Source organism: Hermetia illucens, chromosome 2 (genome assembly GCF_905115235.1).
Source record: "Hermetia illucens chromosome 2, iHerIll2.2.curated.20191125, whole genome shotgun sequence".
Classification (NCBI taxonomy): Eukaryota; Metazoa; Arthropoda; class Insecta; order Diptera; family Stratiomyidae; genus Hermetia; species Hermetia illucens.
The window spans coordinates 108,233,779-108,259,952 of NC_051850.1; the positions used below are offsets into that span (position 1 = coordinate 108,233,779).

The window sequence follows — 26,174 nt, forward strand, 5'->3', positions numbered from 1 at the left end:
TTCTCGAGGCTTTTTCCCTCTAATTTTCGGATCTGTTTTTCTGGGAAGCATAAAACTTCTCTCCTGTCCTCTTTTTTCGCTCTGTTTGAAAATGCTCAGATCGTTTTTGAGCCTTTTGAGAGCCTCGTCTAACATTAGTACCATTTGGCTCCTATGCTACTAAGACCTGCCTTTTTTGGCATCTGACATTCCTAACTGAGGCAATTCTCCGCCATGGACTAACAAGAGACTAGAAAGCTGCTGTTCACTCTGCTATGGACTGCGGAGAATCTTCACAATCTCTTTTTCGTCTTGTTATTATTCTTCATTTTAATTTTTAATGAGAATGTGTTCTCACTATCATCGCAACAACGAGGCAATAAAAATCCATGATAAACCGCTATTCGAACACGGGGTAACGTGGTCGAGAAGCTACCCTGTTAATCCCTAATGCTAGATGGAGCCTCTTCGCCTTTTGTGCGGCTATCAATGAGGAGCGAGCAAGCAAACGAAAGATGATCTAATTGTGACCCTCCTCATTTCGAGTATTCTTTCGGTTTTAGACAAACCAAGGACATATTCAAACCGCGGTGCTAATTAATTCCTACAATTCCTCAAATCCTCAAATTGGTCACTGAAAAGCAGGTTGTTTTGGAAAAGTGGTTTGGAAAAGTGTTTGTGTCTACTCACAAGGAAATTGGAAAGGGTACAATTTACTCAAAAAATATTTATCGTGATTAGAGTATGTGAGCTGAAAATATGTCTGCACAAGTAAGGGCGCATAGAGACAACATACCGCAAACCATTGAATGCGGTAAGATGTGTAAGGTCACTCATTATTTGAACAGGATATAAGGATCGTTGGCGATAATGTGTTCTGCGATTTGATATACGTTAGACAAACTCCATCCTCCTGACCATATATCCACTTCTCGTATGATCATTCTTGAGCTGTATCAATATATGCAGATGCTGAAAACAAAATTGTTACGCAAGGTGTGTGTTTCGACTTAATGAACTGCAAGCAAGAAAGAAGATTAGCCACATTTTCTGGCTGTCTCGTGACAATATCCTGTCAATTGTTACAGAATCTGCAGATTTTTATATATAAAAAACAGTATTTCAATAAAACTTACTACTTACTATCCACATTAATCAACTCATCAAGTTTTCTCTTATCTTCGTCTAAGTGCTTTCCTCCTGCTTTGATTCGTTATGCCATTCTAAGATCATTAATTATTCCGTCGAAAGGGTACGAAACTTCCGTAATGAGACCATCAACAAATATTTTAATAATTGAACAAAGGTCATTTATACGTAATTTCCTCCCAGCTATTTCATAAACAGAGATAAACTTCAATTTGATTTGTTCTTATGTCTTTTCATCCTTTCATCTATCTTTATTGCTCGGGATAGTGAAATATTCTGCAGACTACAAATCCAGCCCTCCCGACACCAGTACGTAAGCCTCCCAGAACAACCCTTTTCAGTTAGTCTCATTACAAATGCAAAGAGTTCATTGTATTCGCATTTGCATATTGCTGTCGGAAGAGCACAAAATAGAATAGCGCGCACATATATAATACATAGATTAGTATACATAAAACAGAATATAGAGTAAAACAAAGTACAATAGAATAGAAATTCGTATTCCCGACAATGGCATGGAATATAATGGGCAAACACAGTGTAGTCATTCGGGAGGTGAAAAGGAAGGTAGGAAGGCAGGAAGGAACGAGTGTGAGTCGGACGTGACTTTTACCCCAAAACCGGATCCAAATCAATTTGACCTTCGACCACTAGCTCCTTATCTAAACTGCTATTCAAATGACCACCACACTTCGTGATGTACTCCCCTAGTTTCATCTTCAGGAACGTTAAGGTTACAATTAAAAGGATATAACTATTCTGGGATGGTGCTTTTTTTGGTTTTGACCTTAGTTCACTATGTTGATGAAGTGAACAGTACGTGCCCAGGATGCCAGTACTTTTAGAGTTTCCGCTTCAAATAGTTTCATTATTCGTATTTAGTTCGTAACTCTGCAAAGCGTACATTGCTTTTCTAGAATTTAGATTTTCATTGTTAGACTGACCCAGAAATAAGTCAACTTTGCCTATTGGAGAATAGTAGTTTTTATTAAGTTGGTTGATTTTCTAATAGGAAGCACTTTCTCGGAGACATAAACATCGGGCAAAAGTCCCAGGATGTTTCACAACCCCAAATCCGCGAAAGGGGTGAATCGCTTCAGGATTATCCAGCTAACACCTCCAAATAAATCAACACTGAGTTGTCCAATTCATATTATAATAATAAAGCACCTTATTGACAACCCTAGCCCCCAGCATCATATTAGCCATCTCTCCTGTTGACTAGATCATATCCTAACTGACCGACCGAGAACGGAGCCCAGGAAAAAACATAATACATGGTGTCCCGAAAAAATGACAACGATAAAGTCAGCCTCCATTGGGGCACAGAACTCCTCTGTTCGTGATTCTGATCCTGTTCCTAGGCACCCTCACGGGCCAGAGAAAACGAACAAACATTGAAAACCAAACCAAAAATCACACAATAAAACATACACGTCTGAGTGGTATCGATTTTTAAATCTATATAATATAGTTGGCGGCATGGAGCACACAGCCATGATGCAGATGTGTTTGCAGGATAGTATCTGTTGTTCGTGTTGTTGATTCGGTTCGTCTGGAACGGTCTTGGCTACCTATGCACTCTAGGGCTTTTCAGTCCCGCATGCATGTCTGGCCTGGAGACTGGCAACAGTCCCCCTCCAGGCTGTGTCAACAGCAACAACACCATTTAGCCTCTGCACTAGGTTCAGGATAATGCCCACAACACCCTGCACTCGTGCATCGATGCGCTTTCACTCTGTTGCTTCACATGAACGATTGAATCCTCGACATCGTCCTATCGAATTTACTCGGAAACTATCGTCCTTGCCACCAATTAGTGGAGTAACCATACAAAAAAGAGTGATGTACAGATAACGAGGGAAAAAACAACACGAGAAATTTCATTCAAAACAAACTTTCATTCATTGATATTCCCACCCTTCGGCCAAATATTCTCCGGAAATTATATTGAAATGGCCACGTGACTAAATTTTTACGCATATCAGCCAAAAATAGAATGCCGGCTTTCGAAGTATGGAGCAATGACATCGTCCTATGAAGAAAAAGGGTTTTCACCCGGAAACCTTTGAAATGACTCTCGACAGGAAAAAAAATGGAAACTTCTTGACAGCCTGTCGACGCGACTGTAGTCAAGAAAGATGGCAACAAGGACGTGGCCACCATCTTTTCCATCAGCCTTCTTTCATGAATCCTTGTACTGGAAAAAGTACTTTTAATGTTCTTAAAAGAATACGTCGGAAGACACGGCATTTCCTTAAGGGGACCATAACCAAATCGGAAGAAACTGCAATTTTCTTTCAGTTTATTTGAAGGAGTTTGTATACCCGCTAAGGTCGTAAAAGTGATTATTTCGACCATATCCCTTTTACGACCTTAGAAATTATAGTTTCACAAACTCAGAAATTATAGTAATGATTCCGGATGAAAAAATTGCGCTTTTTAACAAAATTAACAACTATGAAAAAGTAGGAATTATCCTTGTTATTACCACCTTAAATTGAATTGTTGCCTTTCGTTTCTTCAGCATAATTTACCCAGTCCATCCTCCACCTTCAGTGTCTGACTCTTGTGAGAGACAAAGTCAGGATTTGTGCCGCCGGGGACTACGACATGTCCTCAATGTAGAAACGTAATCCGTTCCTTCGAGACGTTTCCTTGACCACACGCACATTGTTCGTGTTCTTGTTGTTATCGCCCTCGGGATGGTCTATATTAAAGTAGGACGTAACAAAAGGTGACTGATGAAATGTGGCTGGTTATGTATGCTAGAAGCTACGAAAGGCACAACTTATTTTCTTCTGAAAAAGATTGGCAATCGTAGGATGTGAAATTTCTATATCTTGGAAAGATGAGCTTATAATTCCAATGGAGCCTATCTTGTGCATATTTTCAGCTGCTGGTGGTGCATAGTGATATGTATTTTTGCTTCGCTTTCGCTACAGAACATAAGCACAATCCTGATGAAATCCTAACCTGCATGCTATACTGAAATGGTCGATTGACTGGAATAAGTCATGCAACCACGAAACCTGAGGCGTAGGTGCAAGCCAATATTGAGCCTAGCCATGTCTGGCTGACACCAATCCATTCCCTTGCTCGGAAATTTGTCCATAAGTGCCTCTCCTCCTTCTCCATAATTTTCAAACTGTCTACGCTTCCTGCACTCGTTGCTGTGCCATCAATTTCATGGCATAAACAACGGAATAGGGTTGGGCACGCTCAGTCCATAATATGAAAACAACATGGGGTGGCTGTCATGCCACACCATTCGTTTCCTTGCGTAACATCGACCGACTCCCACTTCTTTGGGTTTTTCCTTTGAGGTCATCAAGTGAATTTTCTGTCGCGCGGTAATTAGGTTGCAACCTAACACCCCGAACGATGACATCATCTAGTGGCAATTAATTGAACTTGAACAAAACAGTGGGATGACAGCAATATTTCCATTGCTAGAAGAAAAAGTTATTTTCCCCGAAAGCCTACTCAGCGACTTAAGTGGCCGTTAAGTCTTTGAGGGAATTCCTTTTATTTTCCCTTCTTGATACTTTTTCACGCGAACAACGAGCTTTGTTCCTTTCCTGGTAGTTACTTTGTCTAGTGCGCGTGCAAATCCCTGGTACGCGAAGAAAGTTGTAAGAGCACTTGAGAGCGAAAGCCCGAAGGCACGGAGAGAACGAAAAAAATGGTGGAGGAGTGACGCTACCGTATTTTTTGGTCTAGATGGTGAGGTGCCGCAACTTCTTCGGGGAAAATGCGTTATTTTTTGCTAAGGGCGAAATACGAATTATTTGGGAATCGATAATTACAAGGTCAGTTAATGTTGTTTATCACTCTTAAGGGTGTAAATGAACTGGATGGAAACTGGAGCTCAGTGGGGTGCCAGACTTGATTTTGGGCTGTGAATAATTAATTGCAGGTTGAGTATCTAAATTTAATGGGAAAGTTGAAAAAATATATAATTTTTTAACTAATGCGTGAAAGATGAATAATTTTGGACTTTGAAAAACGATACGCGGGTTAAGTTGGTTGAGCGTCAAGCTCTTTATCTCTTTGCCTCGGGTTCGAACTCCGGTTCGTTACGTATGATCACTTCTTTGTGCATGTTCCACTACTGCTGGCTTACCACTTGCACGACATGTGATATGATGCTAATGAGACTGAATGGCTATAGCAGAGTTAAAAAAAAAATTAAAAAACTTGTTTCTATTATCAAAAATATACAATAAGGTAATTATGAGTTATATCATCTTGCTAATCATCTCTTTTCCTCTTTTTCAGGTGAGTTAAACCAGCACGTATTTCTTGACAGCCGAAGGGTTTGTATGTTATTTCATTCTTTAAAATTATGAGCTTATTTGCCATCGGACTCTACAAACAGACAGACAGAAGGACTCTTTGTCTTTCTAGTGCAGTTCATCAAGCATTTCTGACTTTAGAAACTAAGGTAATCTACCTAAGTCAGTATTTTCGATTTTTCCGATTTACATTAAATTTGGTGGAAAGGTGGGAACTGTGAACGCTCACAAATACACTGAGTTACATAATTCTACATTGACTACATGCAAAAGGGGGGTGTCATTTTTTTTCCATCAAATATAGCCATGTGGGGTATCAAATTAAAGATCTCAGTTAGTACTTCCCGAAGCCGGTATTAGTTTTCCCATTTGTTGGAAAGGTGGGTAGTGCGGGGGTCGAAAATGATCATTTCTTTAACGGACCCATTCTCAGAAACTACCCAACCAGAAAATCTGAAAAAAAAAACAAGAGGCTGCCACTATATGGTGCCTGGGCTCCGAAATACCCGCTCTATCGATATCTGTTCAAATAAAGTTAATAATAGTATATTACTATAATTTTTAGTAATTGGCTGCAGAACCCCCTTTAAATTCTTCCTAGCATCGACGATATAGGGTATAACAACTACAAAAAGGATAAAGGTCCATTATTTGCCGAAAATCATATTTCAAGATTGATATCTAAGACGAATTCCACAATTTGGGGGATCTAGCAAAGATACTCGTCATTTATATTTTTCTCTTGGGGATCCCGTTCGACCACCCTCAACTCCACTTACTGCCATACCATCTACGCCTAGACTTTGTCTCTTTATTTTCTTAAATGAATCTGTTTTGTTTATCTCAATATAGCTTGGAGTATCTACATCATTTATTCATTCATTTATGTTCTGTTGGCTTGTTCGAATTACGCATGTATGTATACTCTTTATGTTCGATATTTCTACCTTTATTGCTGTGTAAACTTGGAAGAGAAATATCAAAATTTAGGTGTGGAAAATTGTAAGCCACTTGCAAAAAATCCTATAATATTGAATTCAAAACACTTTTTTGATTATTACTTGACTCGACTTGTCCCCATATCATCGTACAGTCGATGGTCGGTGATATGAACCCAATTCCAAAATAAGTCATTGCAGAATCTCCTCTAACCTTTCTCCGATCATAGAAGTAAAAGGAGTCCAGACTTATAATCTTTTAATTGATGAAAAGATTTTGTTGCCAATTTTTTTTCCAAATGACATGGATTTTCGTGAATGCAAAATACTTCAATTTATAGGTATGAATTGGCACCATCCTCATTAAGTCCATCCAACAACTGGACTACGCTGACGATGTTGACATTATGGGAAGAACAACCCGAGATGTACAATCTACCTTCATCCAAATCGAGCAGGAGGCGCGAAACCTCGGGCTGCACATAAATGAAGGCAAGACGAAGTACATATTGGCAGCGTCAGCGCCAAAAAGCAAAGAACGGACAACATCGAATCCCACTGGTCAAACGAAAACAATAAAAATAGGAGACTAAACTTTGAGACCGTTGAAAATTTCTCCTATCTAGGGTCGAAAATCACAACCGATAACAGTTATGACGATGAAATCCGCGCACGGTTATTGGCAGAGAGAGCCTATTTCAGCTTACAAAAACTGTTTCACTGGAAACGTCTCACCATAGGGTCAAAGCACTTACTGTACAAGACTATGATCTTGACAGTCCTTATGTTTCCTCGGAAAGTTCAAGAGAAGAATCCTCAGAAGAATTTTTGGCCTCTTACATGAAACGGACGATTCCATAGCCTCCATGACGACGAAACTTATGAACGATACTACGACCGTCAGGTTGTGGATAAAATCCAGGTCAACAGGATGCGGTGGGCAGGTGAATTAATCCGTATGGATGAGGATGATCTAGCCCGGAAAGCCTATAAGGGCAATATCTATGGTAGAGAATGAAGACGAGGCACACCCTGCCTGAGATGGAACGATGGCATAGGTGAGGACGTCAGACAGCTTTAGGGATATCGAATTGGTGGAGCTCGGCACAAAACCGGGGTATCATAGAGTTCCTTATTAAGGCAGGCCTTGACTGGCATCTATTCCCTTTTTCTTTTCATTGTCTTTTGGAGCTTTCATTGTCTATCATACTTAGTGGGACGAACTGTATCCCTATTGATGCCCACACCAGTTTAAGTAAAAAGGCTGTAATCTACTGGAACCAGTCTACCCGTAGTTTTCGGGTTATTCTAGCAAATTCTGTACTATCTTTTTCCCCTCCCAATACTTACTTCATTCGAAATATAGTAGTTCATCCTGCGAAGTGCTAGGGTAATTCTACTTTCACTTCTACTGTTCGACTGTTCGAGGCCAGACATTCATTAGCTTTCGTCTAATTTAATTTTTGGAAGATAGTGTTTTCTGGTTCCTAACTTTATTTGCTGTGTTGGATAGAGAGACAACAGTTTTTCAACTGTTTTCCTGTCTAGGCTCCACGTGCACTTGACTTGTTTGTCAAACTTTGGGCTGCGATCGCTTTCCCCTGAAGTACGTGTTTTTAAGCTTCATTTTTATATCCCACATTGCAGAGTAGAGTTTCCTACCCTTTCTTGAGTAGCATACCATTCTTCGAGTGTGTTTAGTTTATTTTCATTTTGAAGTGCTGACATCATTAGTGAAGTCTCTCAGACATGGTTGGAAATGCGTCCATGCACTGAGAAGTGTCTTGCCCTGATCTTCGTTTGTTTAGTGTTTGAGGCTTTAGATTTCGCACCCTTCCTTAGTCTCTGGAATACAGGTCTTTTCGGCCGAAGGCTGAAAGGTTTTGCGGGTATTTGGTTGGAAACGGAGAATTGTTGTGGGGGACTGTACCTGGCCGTTCCCAAAACTGTTAACTTTTCGAATCCAACAATGAAGAAGGGTGAAAAGTAAAACGTTTTTTCTTCCCATCGGCGAAGCGGAGAGTGGTCGTATTAGATCGGAAAACGGAGGATGGTATCGAGATGCTGGACGCTCCTGATGTTATAACGTGGATGTGAAAATTTTAGCGTTTCGATCCTCATGATGATTGAATAGACGTCCTTTCTTCGTTGTCGGGGTGATGGCCGGTATTCGGTTTGAAATTAGGGTATGTAGCGTGATGCTGTCCCCAAACTTTGTCTCCGGGCAATTTTTGCAATTTCAAACGGCCAAGATACGGATCGTTAATCACAATGAAATTAAGTTATCATCTTATCTCTTTTTAGGGAAGAAGGAGCGGATAGATGTGCGGTATTTAGTTTCTCAAAATTTTGTTAATGACGTGAGAGGCACTCAAGCCCCCAGCTAATACCCACAACTGGCTACTACAGAAGCATGCAGATGAGTGTCGAAGGATCAATTCTGTGGAGATACAGTATTTGTGAGCAGACCTTGACAGGCAATTTCGCTATCTCTTTAGGTCTTTGGGGTAGCTTTGTCTTATTAACTGGTCTTGATTAACTTAAATAGTCTTTTAGCCATCGCACAATTCGTATAAGTCAGTTAGAATTTGCTCCTCTTCCTAAACGGCCCAGCGGGATCATCATACGTAAAGTCTAATGATAGCTTATTTTTATTGTTCGAATTTTCATTACTGGCAAAAGGCAACTTTGGAGGAAATTGTTCAAAAAATAGATCTGTCTAAAGCGAGCGATCCCTGAAAAAACAAAAACATGAGAAACAGTTTTTTCTCGTTAGGTCCAGTCTACTATGAGGTGGTTGCGGATTCAGCGCTCCCTCAATCTTAAACGAAATCAACTTTGCTTGGATTGGCTTAGGGTTAGTAATCTGTGCATAATATAATTTGCACTCATTTCGTGTTTACCACTAAACAACCCCTGGCAACCATTTTGAATTCCGATTCAGGACAGAGGTTAGGCGCTATCTGGTGGGTTGCATCTTTAGCAAATGACTTTTTCCGCACTTGTAGGAGACTAACCGATGGAGCCCTGAAATTCTTCAGACTTATTACCAAACAGAATTTTTCACACTTCACGAGGCGGAATCGAACATTGTCCGTTGGCACGATAAGCTCGCTCCTGTGAGATGCCCGGGGAATTTTCGTAGTAACTTTTGGGTGTCGAGGGCAGTAAATAAAAAAGTCGAGATCGGATCGAAAGCAAAGAAAAGGTTGGACTTGCAATGATTTGACTTGATTTACTTGAGTGTGTGAGTTTGATTATAATATTTTAAATTTAAGAGGAAAACGCTAAAACTTTGTTCAGTCACGAGCGATGTGTTCAGCGCCGCGGTTGGATACAGAAGAGTCCGACTTATTTCCATGCGGTCCTTACTGTCCCAACCAACGGCATTTTTTTACCGCTGGTTCTCCACTCCCCTGGTGCGTTCAGAAAACGAGTGAGTGGAGAGTTTCGGAGTTCAGCGCCATCTACCCGTCCGCATCCGCAACATCCGAAATAAATTTCGAATGCTGCAGATCCTGCCGCGCCACACATCTGCCCTGGACACAACTGTCAAGCCTCGGACTTTTTTCTATGAAACTGGTCGAGGCAAGATCTACCTCTCTAGAAAAATCTAGAAATCGACTGAAGTGAGATGCCTGAGAAATGTAATTCTGTATTTTTTGGGGCATATTTCGGGGCAAATTACGACTCCCTCACAACCAGCCACTAGCCCATTGGAAATCATCTGATACCAGTAGAAACAAATTTTATGTGTTTTCAAAATATGCAAATCTAGACTACATATCCACAATCCGAGCTGATCTAACTTCAGAACCACAATCCATCCTACTTTCAATCTCAATTCACTACTGGATACTTTTCTCCAAATATCTGAAAAATGATGCGAAAGTGATTCAGATATGATTCAGACATCGCCCCAGCGTTTATCTTTGTTGAGAAATTTCCCAAAATAAAAGATTAATTTCAAATTTAATTCGTTCTTTTATTTTTGTATCTTTTGCTTATTCTTGTACGTTAAACTTACCAACTCTCAACACACATACACCCACAATCTCCGCTCCTCGGCATGGTTTCCACGAGTTCTTCTTGCATTTCTCTACAAATAGGCAACACGGGGCCTCTCTCCATTGCGGATACCAGAATTTTATTTCGACTTGCACCTCTCCCGCATCGATTCGCTGATGGTAACTACTGAATCTCTGGTTATACAAAAGCTGGTAGAACGAGTTCTCTACAGTCATAGCTACATACGTATATTTTTGAGACGGCAGAGCAAGGTGTATTGTCCGTGGATGCGAAAGTGTGTGTGGTTGGTTGGACGCATACATTGATTGCATAAGAATATGTGTAGGGAGCAGGAAGATTGGATTCGATGTATAGAGTATCTGAGCGTGAATAGATACGTAAGTATGTTTGGATGTAGATTGAAAATGCGCGGCTAGGGCTGAGTGATGAAGGAAGGAGGCACAGTGGTGGCGAACGTGAGGGTAAAGAAGAAAGAGGACGACTAAAAATAAACAAAACAATGTAAAATCCCTTTCTGGAATATATTTTAAGAACGAATATGGAAAAAAATAAACTTACACAGATAAGTAGCTATGAAGCGCATATAGGTAGTAAATGCGATAGTCGAGCGAAGATAAGGCTCTGTGTTGATATTAAACAGAATCGCGCCTCGCCTTCTTCCTTTCGCTGGTTACTCATTGAACCCTCTAAAACGTGATTTTGGAATAATAGACATAAATTCCCTTTTAATCATTTAGTTCCCATTTGCCAAGGGATGCTCGAGGCTCGGGTGCGGGAGGTAGTGAAACTTACATAAGGGGTGGTCGGCCGAATAAGACGAAGGAGAGCAAGGAGCGAGGGACAGAACAAAGGAGAAGAGTAAGAAAATGCAGGTGTTTCCCCCGCACGGAAAATTCCCATTCTTGGCCCATTGAGCCCTTCCACTTGCACCATTCGCTGGACGCGTTGCATTTCCACTCATCCCCTAGGCAACGACATGTGTTTGCTTTGAAAATGCTCACCAGGAGTTGATGGTTTTTCACTTGAAAGATCCCGGGAGGGTAGCCGTTTCGAAGGTGCATGGCAATTGAGGAATTCTAGTTAGTATTGCCGAACTAAGATTGGTAGTGCCAAGGGCCCTTTTGCACTCGTGCAGTAACCAAGCTTATAGTAGACATATTGTGACCGGAGAGCAGCGCGTACCCCACGCTGGACGTTGAAAATTCAACTGAAAGCTCCACCACGCATTGGGGACGCTCCAAACCCCGAGTGCAAATACTCTCATTCCGCCGGAATTCCTAGTGCATTTGCGAAGATTGTGGAATTTCGATTGGTGTACATGTCCCCCCAAAATGGTTGGTTGTACTCTACTCTCCGTATATGAGCTCCACATGACCAACACATGCGTACAAGACAATCTTTTGCTGGGGAACTTCTGTTTATAGATATCTCGATGCCTTCGCGCTGGATCTGTGGTAGTTTCTGCCAAGTTCTACGGGTAGTTTGTCGCGTATGCTCGATTGGGGCTTACTATAGTGTATCTGCTTCCTACAATTTCGATAGTCGATTCTGTAATCGTAATAGAGGAGCTCGACGGAAAATTCTCCCGGAGGCGCCTAAAATCACAACACAACCATCATAGCCTTCTCATTCTGTGTCCGCGACTCTTGAAGAACGTAAGTGGTGTAGAGTGTGTTTCAGATAGATTCATCGCCCGGTATCCGAATAAATTTCACTCTTCTTGAATAGTAAAAGGATCCAATAAGAATAAGGTACCTTTACGGAATTTGAATTAGAATTTCTGTGTTTTCGGGCTCGGCACGAGGGCAGTATTGAGTTTTTGAGTGTTTGCTGTTATTTGTTGATAGAGACCGGGTAGTCTTGTGGCAGAAGAATGTGAACGTAATTTCCGGCTAATGTGCTCTAGTTTATTGTACGTTAAGATGCGGAAGTTATCGTTTGACTTCTAGTGACATCTGTGCGATTTATTTGGCAAATGTGAGATACCCCTCGGCGTCTTTGGTTACGATCCCTTTGAAGAGTGATTGAAGTCTACGAAACGGTTTTAGTGTGCATAAAAAGGTTCAGAGTGGATTATTGTCTCCGGAAGAAGGAAGTTTACATGTTTGCAGTGAAAACATATGGGAGATAAAGTGCCGGCTATAAACGAACAAAAACCCTTAGAACAACCCCCCTGTAAAGTGTCATTAATGGTTGTGCATTTTCGCATTTTCTCAAAACAGATTGCGTTTTGTATCTGAGTCCCGAAGTAGTTTTGTGCGAATTCCGTTGGATTAACTTGAAATTGGCGGAAATTAGACTTGGACAATGTGAGTTTCATCCTCGGCGGGGACCTTTAGCTGACTTTTTGGACTGCACAATAAGGTAGACTGCACATTTATACCATCTGTTCTCTGTAAGGACTATCAAGTAGAACTCGGAACCTCTGTCACTAGCGTAGTTGATTATATTCATACTTAAATTTGTTGTAGTCCACTCTATTCTAGCGTACTCTATGAGTTGTACAGATGATGCCTAGAATTTTTTAGATTTCACGGAATCGTGTGATTTATAATATCTCGTACATGTTTGATACTATCCACAGCTGAGGACTGAGGAAGAACGAATTATTTGCTTCTCAGTGACCATTTTACCACTAGTATTATTTTCCCATACAAATCTTCCGCTCTCGCTTTGTAATTTCCAATTAAATCTTGGTATGAGATCTACCACCATCGGTGCCAGGCCATCATCTTCAACCCCCGTCGGGGGTTCGGGAGGCGATTAAATTAAATATAAAATATAAATTATATTCCCCCTACAAAACACACAATTTACCACTACAGATGTAGCTGTATGAAAGAAATACGGAACGAAGAGAAAATAATAATTATTTGAATAAATAAAGTGTAGCCAGTTCGGATTCTATCAAACAAACACAAGCAAAACACATGATTCTGAAAAGAAACGCGTCTTTGGTAATAGATTGGAGAAGGATAGACAATGTTGCGCTCAGATACAAGCGAAGAGTGTACTTGGAAGAGGCTGGCGGTGGCCAGGGTGACGGAGGATGGAATAGTAGTAGTGACTGTTTAGCGGGTGTACGGGCATTGTGTACATTAAGCGCGGCATACGATTCCAAAAGTATTACTAAATTTCGTTCCACTATGGCTTTGGGTCTCTCGTTTCTGCTTTCAGGCAGGCATGGTTTTGTTGTTACATCTATCTTTATCTGAGATAAGAACTAAACCCTGGGGAAGACTGTATACTGAAGAGAAGACAATGTGGAATATAACCTTAGTCTTACACACATGAAAACTAAAAGTGTTTACCAGTGCCTCCTGTTTTGTTGCGTACCAGGATCCTTTCACATGTGTTTATCCTAACCAAAGCGAAGAGGACTAGAATGAAGAATACGAAATCGATGGAACGTTAAAGAAGCCAGCAAAGAGATTAGGGGCTGATTCACGAGTTGCAGATCTAACGGACTTAACCTAAGAAAACGGCGAAGAGTTATGAATAAAAGTTAGCAAACCGCTTCCATACTATCGATTGCTCATAAGCTACAGATGCATTGCGCGAACAAAGTGAAGTGTCCTTTTATCGTCTATCTCTCTCGCACACCCGTTTGTCAGTTTCAAATTTAAAACGTTATCTCCGGTGCTCGCGCAACAAAATCTATACAACTATCTAAAGATATCGTCTTTTAACAGTGTATACGGATATCCCTCACAAAGCAAAGAGAATAGAATGCACTAAGAAATCGCAATAAGATAGTAATGTGCTCCTGGTTGCGCGTTTGTGTTAGTTGAATCAAGATTTCACGCACACAGCAGTAACGACGGCGGAGAGACCACGATGGGGGTTTTCGACTGATTCCAAACAAGAGGGAGAGCCGAAAGCGTACTACGAACATACATATATAATATATAAACAAAAATGAGTAAGATTCACTGACAGACGAGGGGATGGTGAAGCAGGGAGTGCAAAATTGCATTTTCTTCTAGAGGAAATTGAAAATTGTATTTTAGTGTACTTTTTGTTATTGTTCTTGGACGAGGTAGTCTGTTCTTGCGGATTGCCGGCCGTAGTGCTCCGCAATATTTTCTAATTGCTTTTCTTCACGGATAATATCTTTGAATATTATTCAAAATTTTATTAGCTTTTCTATGCTAATTTTTGTGGAATTTGCGGAAACATTATTTCAAAAATTTCAATCCAATATATGCATACATATGTCTTGAGGGAAGTGTTAATTACAAATTTCCTCAAAAATTATCAATAGAGTACTGGAGGACATTTTTTAAATTATTCTAGAAAATGCTATTTTGTATAAATTTAAATTGTATACAGTAACTTGGCCAAAATATCCATGCTTAATTCGGTTATATTGCTGCCTTAATATACATTCCAAATATAAAAGGGAACGAGGTACTAAAATCTTAGAAAACTCAAGAAATTTTCTTATAAATTTTCTAGAAAATCTACCACTGAAACTAAGATTTACTCTAGACTAAGTAACATTATTCTTTGTTTTTTACGATCCTCGTTATTCGTAAATTAGCTCTCTAAACGGAAACTATAAGCGCCCCTGGATAGGATTTCACAATTACTTTCATTGCAGACAAACCACCCAAAAAATGAAATACGTGAACTGTAGTAGAGTAATGCAATGGAACCCAGCTTAATCCTCTGTAATTTTTGCTTTAGTGCTCGTCAATTGCTGGCTGTGGCTTCTAAACAGTTTTTTGCAGGCCAATTAAAAGCATGGCCCGCCCCTTTTTCCTTTGAATCTGAACGCAGTTACTATTTTTATTGCCATGAATTAAACCTGTAAAGCAGAAAACTTTTTCTTACTTTATAATTCGTACATTATCTAATCAACCAGCCATATTTGGTTTTTAGCTAAATTTTAACTGTTATTTGCAGATAGAAATTGATATTTTCCCTCAAAATTCTTTGGCTTACTACGCTAGCGGTTGAGAAATGCCTTATGAGTCTGAGTCTTTCGAAAGGGCTTTAGTCGTAAATATATTGATGGAGCCTAACAATTATTCATTCTATTCTATATTTGTTAAGAGCAAGGAAAAATTCCGAATACTCAAAAGTTTTTGGGAATTTTATTTTCTTCCCGTTCCGTCGTTGCTTTCATGCGATCTGTCATAAATGGATGTGAACTAAGGACTCCCTCAACTAACAAAAACAAAGGTGCCACCAATCCAAATTAATGACTAGGCAACTCTGCTTGAATTCTGCTTTCTAGTCATTGGTGTATCATTATATAGTACTACAACTTGAAAGGACTTTGGTTTGCGCAAGAACTGTTCTCTATAACATTTGTTTTCAGCTTCCTATCAATCACTGAAATCTGATAAATTGTACTGCATATTTGCCGTTTATAAACGCAGAGCTTCTGATTTCATTTGTTGTTTTCCGGTTCAAAGATTCGCCTTAATTGTTCGCTTTCAAATATTCATGAGCAATGATAATCTCTAGCCAACAATATCAATGTTTAAAGTGCTCAGCCATCATTGTCAATGTTTCAGCGCCCTAGCCTACCACTGTTTGCATCGAGTTATCCTTGCATACCTTTCTGCGAAGATATATAAAGTTCTCTATCCCTTCAAAAGCGAAATCTCTCATTGCAATACTTTGAAGGCGCCATCTTACTTTTCACCTTGAAGCCTGGAAGGGGGTTCTTTTCGCTCTAGTTTATTTTTAGGATTACTTTTTCGATTTAAGAAACAAGACAATTGCACTGTTTGGGCATGGTCATCACCTTCTACAAGTCAACGATTGGATTCAACTCGAAGTATAACACTAAGTTATGAAGCATGACAGAGATCCTTGTCTTACTCCAAATAAAATGTTCAACATTTTCGAATCAGAATCAATAGAACCATTTTATTCGGGGCTCAATTCTAGCGCCATCAATATCGTTGCTCTTCCACAAAATCAAATCGGTAAAATCTATGAATAATATAAAAATTATTTGCTTCCCCAAAAACAAAAATATTGGTGCTTTCCCAGGCCGAAATCCACGCCAATAATCAGGTAGCACTCCTTCTACATAAGATCTAGGATAATATCCATCGGCTTTCAACTGCACCTTTCGTGTGATGGAGAATGAGGTAATACCCCTGTAATTTGAGTATTTCTTTTTATTGCACTTTCATGGATATGCATGGCAAATTCGCTACCCCAGTTACTTGATGTCTCCATTTTATGCCAGATTCCCAAAATCAGTTAGTATCGCTATCTTAAGAATTCATAACTACCATTTTTTAAACCTCATGTGTTATCTAGGTGTCAAGTCTCTCTAGTCCGGACCCCTGAAAAAACTCCCAGTTCAGAGGATCGCCTGTTGAAAATTGTGGTAGTGAGCTTCAGTCCTCTCTTTTGACCAACGTTGTTGTTGTTAGTTTTAGAAAATGTAAATCTTAGTCGCTTCCCGAGAGAAAATCTAGTAACTGCTCGAGAAGCAAGAAGTAAAAATTGAATAGATTTCCTAAAAGCAGCCAGAGCAAGTGTTCAGCGAAATCGGTGAAGTAGGCTTTGGGATGTGGAGGATCGATTTTGAAATACAAAAGTACGTGCCGTGTTCTGATAGACCGCTATATCCTATTTCCTATATTTCTGCAATCTATTTACTAGGAAACAATTTTCAACCTGATCCTCGCTTGGCATTCTTAGCGACAATTATATAGCAAAATAGCGAGTAACCGTCAAAATACTGCCTTTCTAGCATCCTGACGTGTGAAGTGTATCTGAAAAAGTGGAAAGGTGCACATAGTTAGCTTTGTCGAAGCTTTTCCTAAGACTTGTACACAAATAAAAAACCTGTAGTTAAACGCCCATGACTTTCAAACATTTTTGCTCAGTGATGGACACGTAAAGTAGTTTGTCCGTTAATAGAGGGGAAGAGACAGAATGATTTTTCCCAAGAGGTTTCTTAGGGGGAGGCTCAGAATAGAAATTAACAAAATAAGTTTAATTTTGAGATTATAGTTTCTACTCTGGGCCAAAAGTTTCTCCCTGCGATCCTGGTCGCCATAGATTTCGGTGAATCTTGTTAAACACGAAGTCCCAAAGCGAAATAAACAGTAAGTAAAATGGTTGAGTTAGTGGAGCATGAGGATTTGAAGAGAGATCTTTACGTTGTAACCAATCACGAACTCTATACCCAGAGAATCGAAAATAATTGTTTATTAAGACGCTTCATACGTTCAGATCATTCCTTCAGTTTTAAAACCCCCCTTCTGGTGTACTTGATGAGCTTAAAAGAAATTATTCTGGAAAATTGTGAAGCAAGGTTCTATGACATTTCACGAAGGTTGCATTGACTGTGATAAGTTACGTCCTTATTGCTTAGAATTCAATTCAATTCATTCATGTTTCGTCATTTAACTGCCTCAAAGCGTATATACTTTATACTTTAACCTCCCGAATTGTTATCCCATGTCTATTGGCATTATTCTTATCAGGGATAAACTTACTTTTGCTGGTTCTCTTGCGAAATATTCAGCAGTCCCTCAGTCATTCCTGTAAACAATTAGTTTGCAATAATTTTGTCATTCTGACTGACGAAAAGCTAACCGTGTAGGGTACCTGTTAGAAGAACGATGGGCTGCTATCGACTATTTTAAAAAGTAGTCAAAGTTTTGTTTTTTTTTCCAAATAACGTAAATCGTTTTTGAGCTACAGTGATTTGTCTGGTTATTTGTTGAATAACGCTGGTACAAAGTCACAATTTTCGAGGACAGCTCTTCAATTTGATTTACACAAGTAAACGTTTTGTAACCTCGACGGTCTGATACCCTCCTTTTAAAAAAACAATTGTGCGGCATCCCAAATTTAGTTTATTCTTCAGCGTGCGCTTGGTGATGCTTGCATAGGCCATAGGCTCGACATGGCTTACCCAAGTATAAGTCGCAAGACCCGCGCAGTATTTTCAGCTGCTTTTGTTATGGCTCAATTTCAAGCACACACATCTGATGATAATTGTGTATATGCGGAGTTTTATCTTCCTGAACACCTTTTTTGATTTCATGGTCGGGAAGGCCGAGTAAAAATTTACTAGCCATTCTGAATTCCATCCTCTTTCTTGCCATTTTTACCCTGGTGTACTTCAAGATATATATGGAACCAACTTTAGAAGTTGTGTTTCCTTATTCTCATAAACCTTTAATCCAGCTCCAAATGTATAAAAATTGTGAGTATGATGATACATCACAATATCACGTGAGGATTTTTAGTGATATTTTGTGATGTGGTGTCATATCAGCACAAACAAAACCAAACTTTTCCAACTTATCACAAGAGTAATACCACAATCACTACCCTACTGGTCTATGATGGGGTGATGTTTGGATCACGTTCACACTTTAAGGTGATACCACTTTTGTGATATTACACACATCACCTACTCATCTTCACAGTATCATAAAGCTTTCGCAACGTGTGGTCGATCGTTGGTATGGCATGGACTGAACCCATGGCCATTTTTGCTTAAGATTATGAAAATACGCAGTTCTATTCGCGAATTCGATCACGAACCAATTTCCGTTGGTATCATCTTTCAATCAATCCTTCAATTTATATGACATCCATTTTCTTTCCTTCTACATGTTTCACATGTCTGAAAACTGTTGCCTCATTGCCTCCTAATGCTCGCGTATCTGCATAAAAGTAAAAACAGTTACTAGTATCACATTGAAGGTCTACCACATCTTGTTCTCCAAAACAGCATCGTTTCCCTAATTATCATGGACCTCATAACACTAAGTAGTAATATTTAAACAACATGTTACTATATCAACACTCTACTATCCACACCTCGTAAACAGGACCTTGCGTAAATCTCAGCATAACATTCTTATACAACACAAGAAAGCCTCCAATCGCCGAACCCGTCTCTTGAGCATTGGCTCCATTCAGCAGCAACATGAAACCTAAACAGTCGAGCGCCACTGTATATAATTTAATATATCCCCGATATGCAATTGAATATTTCCTTACCCAATTATTAACTAACTTATTTTTTTCTTTTTTAATTTTAATTCACAGTACGCCGCTAATTGCACAGTCAAACAGTTAAAGCAAAATAATTGGCCCCAATTTTGAAAAAAAAATCATGTCAGAATATGAAGTTTTGTACGAGTTGAAATAATGTTGTAAATAGCATGCAAGAAACATTGGACAGAGTGAATAATGTATCTAATCATAAATTTCACATGATTACTATTGGCTGTGTAAAAGTTTGATTAAAAAATATAACCTGGTACGGACTGGGTAGGGGAATTGTCTCTCCTTGAATGGGAAATCGATACCATGTTGGGAAAATAGCGATCACAAAAAAAATTTGAATGAGAGACAATAATTGTTTAATTGGTGTGAATAACTGCAGTTGTAAATTGTAAAATATAAGTTAATAATTGATATATAAGATCACTGCAACTTATAAGAGGTTAAGGTTAACAGGGCGTTATACAATGTAAATAGCGCAGGACTTTCTGCTGTAAACATTACCGACCTTCTGTGCAAATTCATTGTCTTCTATTCCGTTCTTCATTTGAATATTCAACTTCCTTTTCTTTGGTGTAAAATATCTCAGATACTTCCAGCATTTGATTCGTATATCTTCCTTGGCTGTTAAAAATTTGGTGAATTTATTTAATAAGTTCAACCATGAGAAACACTAAATCTAGCTCTGCTTCTAGGAAGCGAAAACGTTCTGCTCTAGGCAGCGATGCTGCATCATCAAAAAGGCCGCGTATGGATGATGAGGAGGTTAAACTAGCTAAGAGCTTAGTTGGGAAAGAAGGAACACCTGCATTTACACGATTTCTAGATTTTTTGATTACAGGTGAAGGTGCGAAATATTTGAAAATCATGCGGGAGAAAGGGATAAATCTTTCGAATGTATCGAGTATTCTAGGTAGATCAGGAGCAGCTGCCCCTAAAGCTTTTGAAGAATTATTCAATCTTTGGTTTGACAAAAACGGTAACAAAACGCGGTATCTGACAAATCTGGAGGAAAAAGGGGTGAATATGTCCAATATGTTCAGCATGTTAAGTGGAGCAGGAGCAAACGCTCCAAAAGCATTCAAAGATTTGTATGACTTATGGTTCGACGCCGAAGGGAATAGTACACAGTACCTAACAAGTCTTGAGGGAAATGGTGTGAGTCTGGCTAACATGTCCAGCATTTTGAACGGAGCCAGAGCTAATGCTCCCTCTGCTTTCAAAGACCTGCATAGCATGTGGTTTGATGAGAACGGCAAAAAAACCAAATACATCAAATCCCTCCAAAAAGCAGGAATTAATTTATCGAATTTATCCAACATTTTAAATGGAGCCGGAGCAAGTGCCCCTGAAACTTTCAAAAATCTCTATCATGAATGGTTTGACGATAGAGGTAACAAAACTTTCTGCTTAAAAACTCTCGAAAGAAACGGAATAAGCCTTTCCAACATTTCAAATATTTTGAATGGATCAGGTAGTAACTCTGTCGAGGCATTCCAGAATCTTTACGGCTGTTGGTTTTGCTCTACAGGCGAACAAACAAGTTATCTGCAAAATTTAAGAGAAAAAGGCATTAGTCTACCTATCATATCCAGCATTTTGAGTAAAACAGGAACTAGAGCCTTTGAAACTTTTCATGATTTGTATGACCTTTTCTTCGATCGCGACCGAGAGAAAACGAAATACTTAGTAAACCTCGAAAAGGAGGAAATTAACCTGGCTAGCATGTCGAGCATCTTGAATGGGGCGGGACTTAAAGCGCCCAAAACTTTCAAACAGTTGTACCATATTTGGTTTAATAGCAAGGGGAACAAATCACAATACTTAGAAACTTTGCAAAAAGAAGGAGTTAACTTAACTAATGTATCCAGTATCTTACACGGAGCAGGATCAGATGCACCGGAAGCTTTTCAAGCCTTATATAATCTTTGGTTCGATGGAGAAGGGAATAAAACGCAGTACCTGAAAACTTTGGAGAAGGAAAATATTAGTTTGGCAAATTTGTCAAGCATCTTAGGCGCATCTGGTGCCAAAGCTGACGTTGCTTTCAAAGAGTTGTATGATTTATGGTTTGATACTGATGGTAACAAAACTCAATATTTGCAAAATCTAGAAAAGGAAGGTATTCAGGTAGTTAATATTTCTAGTATTTTACATGGATCAGGAGTTAATGCCTCCAAAGCATTTAAGGATGTTTGCGATCTCTGGTTTGATGAACAAGGAAACCAAACTTCATACTTGAAAGTCTTAGAAAAAAACCAAATAAATTTGGCTAACATCTCTAGTATTCTTAATGGTACAGGATCTAGTGCTCCTAGGGTCTTCAAAGATTTATATAACACTTTGTTCGACGCAAATGGAAATAAAAAACGAATTTTGAAAAATTTCATGGAAGCAAAAGAAGAAAAAGAAGAAGTTTTCACTATCCATAACCTATCCGGCATTTTAGGCGAAGCAGGGACTAATGCGAAACTCGCTATTGAGAGATTCCACAACCTCTGCTTCACAAGAAATGACGAACCTTCTCCTGTGCTAAAGTCCTTTTATACTGCAGGTTTCAAACCGAACAATTTATCCGCAATTTTGTGTGGAGCAGGTATTCGTGCTGACAAGCGTCTGCGGAAATTGCACGAAATGTGCTTTGATACAGAAGGTAACAAAACGAGTCTTTTAAATGATTTCTTTGATGCAGGTTTTAGACCAAGTGATTTATGTAGCTTGCTTAGTGGAGGGTCAAATAATCTTCGAGAGCTGCATTCCTTCTGCTTCACGGGACGCTCGAAAGAACTTGTAGAGAATATTTGGAAGGCAGGCTTTACTCCTCAAAATATCTCAGGAATTTTTCATGGAGAAAAAGGAAACATTTATTTCGGGTTATACGACTTTAATAGTGTTTGTCTCACTGAGAAAGGTAATAAATATACTACACTCTTAAAGGATTTTTGTATGACAGGTTTTATGCCGAGTGATTTGGCTAATATTCTGGCTATGGCAGGAAATAATGCGGCAACCATATTAAAAAATTTCCATGAGCTCTGCTTTAAAAAGAAGTTTTTGAATCATTTTTTGAATGAAGAGGAAGTTTTTACTCCGAAGAATATATCAAGGATGCTTCACAGAGCAGGAATTAACATTTGCTCAATTTTTGAAAAATTACATGAGCTTTGTTTTGATAGTGCAGGGAATAGGACTAAATATTTGAATAAACTTGTCAAAAATCACAAGAATGAGGTGTTTAGTCTCTTATATGAAAAAGTCAGAGGAGTTCCTTTCACCTGCTCTGAGGAACCAACTGAATAATAGGAAAAATGGAATAGAAGAAATGAATTTGTAGCGTATCTTGTATCTTAACCTTTCTAAATTTTCTAATCCTAACTACAACTTTCAATATTGTCAAAAGTACAAGTTAAGTCTCCAATGATTATAAATAAAATTAGAGCCAATAATAAAGATTAAATTAAATGTACATTACCTATCACGCATTTACAGTAAATCGCCATCTTTTTAGTTAGTTGTATTATCGAAGTTTTATTTTATTGTCACCACTATTAGCGCTTCATTCATGTAAATATTGCCATTATTGATGGGCTGGAGTATTGGTACTCACGGGGAGTATACCTAGCAATATGTGTTCACTAAGTGTGTGTCGTGACAGGAAAAGTAGCGCACCGTTAAGTAAAGAGAAATTTTCCTTTACCTACATATTCTGCGTTCTTGCATTTGCTGATTTTCACCTATGGACATTTTCCATCAGTATCCATCGATATTCGTGCGAAGCGATGTGTCGTCTTGTCGTTTTATATACAACCAACGAGCATTTTTAACCGGCTTATAACGTTGCTTTTCCGTTTATATTATTTTGCAATATAATATCTCCACTCATGGGTACGGGTTAATTATTTACATGACATACATTTCCTTTTTGTATATTTTATTTATATGTGTGCCGAGATGTTTTCTTCTTTTCCATGTGTTTCTTTTATACAGATTGTCATTAAAAATTGTTGAGGAAGCATTTTGTTTTTTTTTATTTAATGGAATTCATCGAAAGTAGGAAGATTTTGTTTCATGAATGTTGTTTTACGAATGTTGTCAGGACTTAACCTAATCCAAATTGATCTTTGACACTGACGTCCTCCTGATTTCGGTGTACAAACGATGCTGTAAATGATTTGTTTCAACTAAGAGCTCGAAGCAAATTTAATGGCGTATGGAAGAGATGCATCATCACGCTTTCACTCCCATAAATTTATTAGTTTTTGTATACATAAATAATCAAGAAGGAAGATATAAATCCACCCTCTAGCGAGTGGACTCAGTATACTGCGAAATACCCTCCATACCGATACCTGTTCGAATAAAGTTAATAATAATACATTACTATAATTTTTAGTAATTGACAGGAAAAGCCCGTTTAAGTTCACCTTAAAATCATGAAATTTTGCAACAATATCGGCTATAGTATAAAACATGATAACAAAGTTATACTAGGTGAAAGCTGTCGCTTCTGTGCGAATTCAAGTCTATGAATGTCAATACCACTTGAAAGTGGATAATTTCACATAATATATGCATATATTACGACAAATGCACACTCAAATCTCTTTATAAAAGAAATACACAAAACCTTTCATACCCGAAGCGTCTAGCTTCCGGTTTCCCGACTTGTTTTTATTTAAGGAGGATTTATTCGCACTACTATTTTAACTTCCTCATAATTTTAGGGAAAATTGGGCCTTATCTGGACACCACTTGGTCAGAGCTAGATTTATGGTTGTGTTTAGAGCAATGGATTTATATAATATTTGCCACACTTCAAAATCTTAACTGCTTGAAATGGGTTTAATAAGGGCCATTTTTCCAAAAATCATAATTAGAATTTGCCACTCAACACAATTGCAATCATTCAGTTAGAATTTCAAGGAACAACTCAGTAATTGAATCTCTAGTTGGGACAGATGTTTTTCAGATAACACCTGGATAGATATGGATCCCGAAATGGAGAATTTAAGACTTTTCAGGACGTCAAAGAGATCGAATGGATGAAATTTGGCAAGGCTTTTAGATCCACATTTTCCAGAACAATAAATTGACACTTTCGGCAAACTAAATCCAATAGTAGAGACACTGAAGAAGATTATTTTTTATATTCTACAAAAAAATCCTACTACTATGATGTACGGAAGACATTTTTAACATCAAGAAACTGAGTAGATAGACCTTCAACATCTGTTACAATTAAAAAAAAAACGCTATAAAAAAGGCCATTAACATCGCCTGGTTGCACTTCTGTCGATCGATTAAAAGTGAGATTATGTCGAAGAAACACACACATCTCCTTTCTATTGAAATTGGACCGGGCGAAATCCTCGTGATAAAACATCCGAGCGCACATTTGCCCTCTAGTTCAAGTTATGTCACAGGACAGGAGTGTAGCACTCCGAGCATGTCATTCAAGCTGGGCTGTCCACAATCTGGAAAGCGTGTCAATTGCTAAAGTAAAACTTGATTTCTCAACGAAATATGACAATTAGTACAAAAGTCAAGCCATTACAAATGGTTAGAGTCCATGGTTTTATTGTCTGGATTTAGGACGGGGTGGTGCATTGATAAAAACTGTTTAGGTAATTCGGACAGTTTTACCATAATCTGTGCCCCTGGTCAAAGACCATACACAGAAATGACAGACTGTGAACTAGTCAGGCTAAGTTCAAAGGGTCTGGTATGAAAACCACACAAATCAGAGCATCGCTAAGGAGTGCATTTCCTCATTTCTTTACTGGAGCTAAGGTTACACTCAAAAAGTAAACAACCAATAAGCTTCCTTATAAGGCAGAAAACGGCTGCCGAAATAAGTAGGGGGCCGTTGTATTTTAGGTAATTATGCCATTAAAATGGGCGGGTTACCCTATAATGTATACCATTGTTGCAATTATGAAGAAGATGGAAAATGGCGGTGGGTGGTCCTATACATGCAAAAGGGGGTGTACATTTTTTTCGCAGCGAATATGGTCATGCGGGGTATCAAATGAAAGATCTCGGTTTGTACTTTCCGAAACCGGTCTTATTATATTTGATGTTTGTTGGAAAAGTAGGGAGTGCGGGGAGTCGAAAGTAATCATTTCTTTTACGGACCCATTCTCAAAAGCTACCTAACCGAAAGATCTGAAAAAATCGAGAGACTGCCACTATATAGTGTTTAGGTTCCGAAATACCCTCCATACCGATATCTGTTCAAATAAAGTTAATAATAGTATATTACTATAATTTTTAGTAATTGGCTGCAAAACCCCCTTAAGTTCATCCTGTAGGCTATGGCATAGGATCATGTTCTTTCCTTCTAAGTTTGGGGAAAATCGTACAATTTCTAACGAGATTATAGTAGGGCAAAGTTGTCGCTTTTGTGCAAATTCAAGACTTTCAGTGTCTCGACTTGTTTCACCTATGATTGGTGCATTCCTGACAAATGTATCAATTACAATAAGCATTTTTAAACACCCACTTCAAGTGAAAACTGAACGTCAATCCCCTTCATATGTTTGAATGTATGGACCACCTCCTTGACTGGACGAAACTGCTTGCCTTCAAATTATTCTTGAAATTCTATTATACAAAATAATTCAGTTTCAAAGCAAAACTCATTGAGAATGCATTCACAAATGGTTTCTTTCTTGTGTTGCAACACAAATACTCTGTCCTGATACAGACTATATGCACTCAGCTACCAGTGAAACTAGCCAGCGTCAGGCACTTTGCCACTAGATATCGAGACAAATAT

At 38.8% G+C, this 26,174-nt stretch overlaps 2 protein-coding genes across 3 annotated transcripts in view; both read left to right on the top strand.

Annotated features, from left to right (window-relative positions):
* Nucleotides 1–26,174, top strand: part of LOC119649277 (DNA N6-methyl adenine demethylase) — a 394,633-nt gene that overhangs the window by 266,132 nt on the left and 102,327 nt on the right. The gene's annotated exons all lie outside the window — the stretch shown is intronic.
* On the top strand, nucleotides 13,137–22,859 carry LOC119649278. Of its 2 annotated transcripts, none has more exons than XM_038051366.1 (2): nucleotides 13,137–14,315; nucleotides 19,439–22,859. In XM_038051366.1, the coding sequence occupies exon 2, from the start codon at nucleotides 20,060–20,062 to the stop codon at nucleotides 22,694–22,696; it is 2,637 nt and encodes an 878-aa protein (XP_037907294.1). In that variant the 5' UTR covers nucleotides 13,137–14,315; nucleotides 19,439–20,059; the 3' UTR covers nucleotides 22,697–22,859. The 2 variants fall into 2 exon arrangements, with proteins under 2 accessions (XP_037907294.1, XP_037907295.1); XM_038051367.1 differs by having other exon boundaries at nucleotides 13,137–14,275.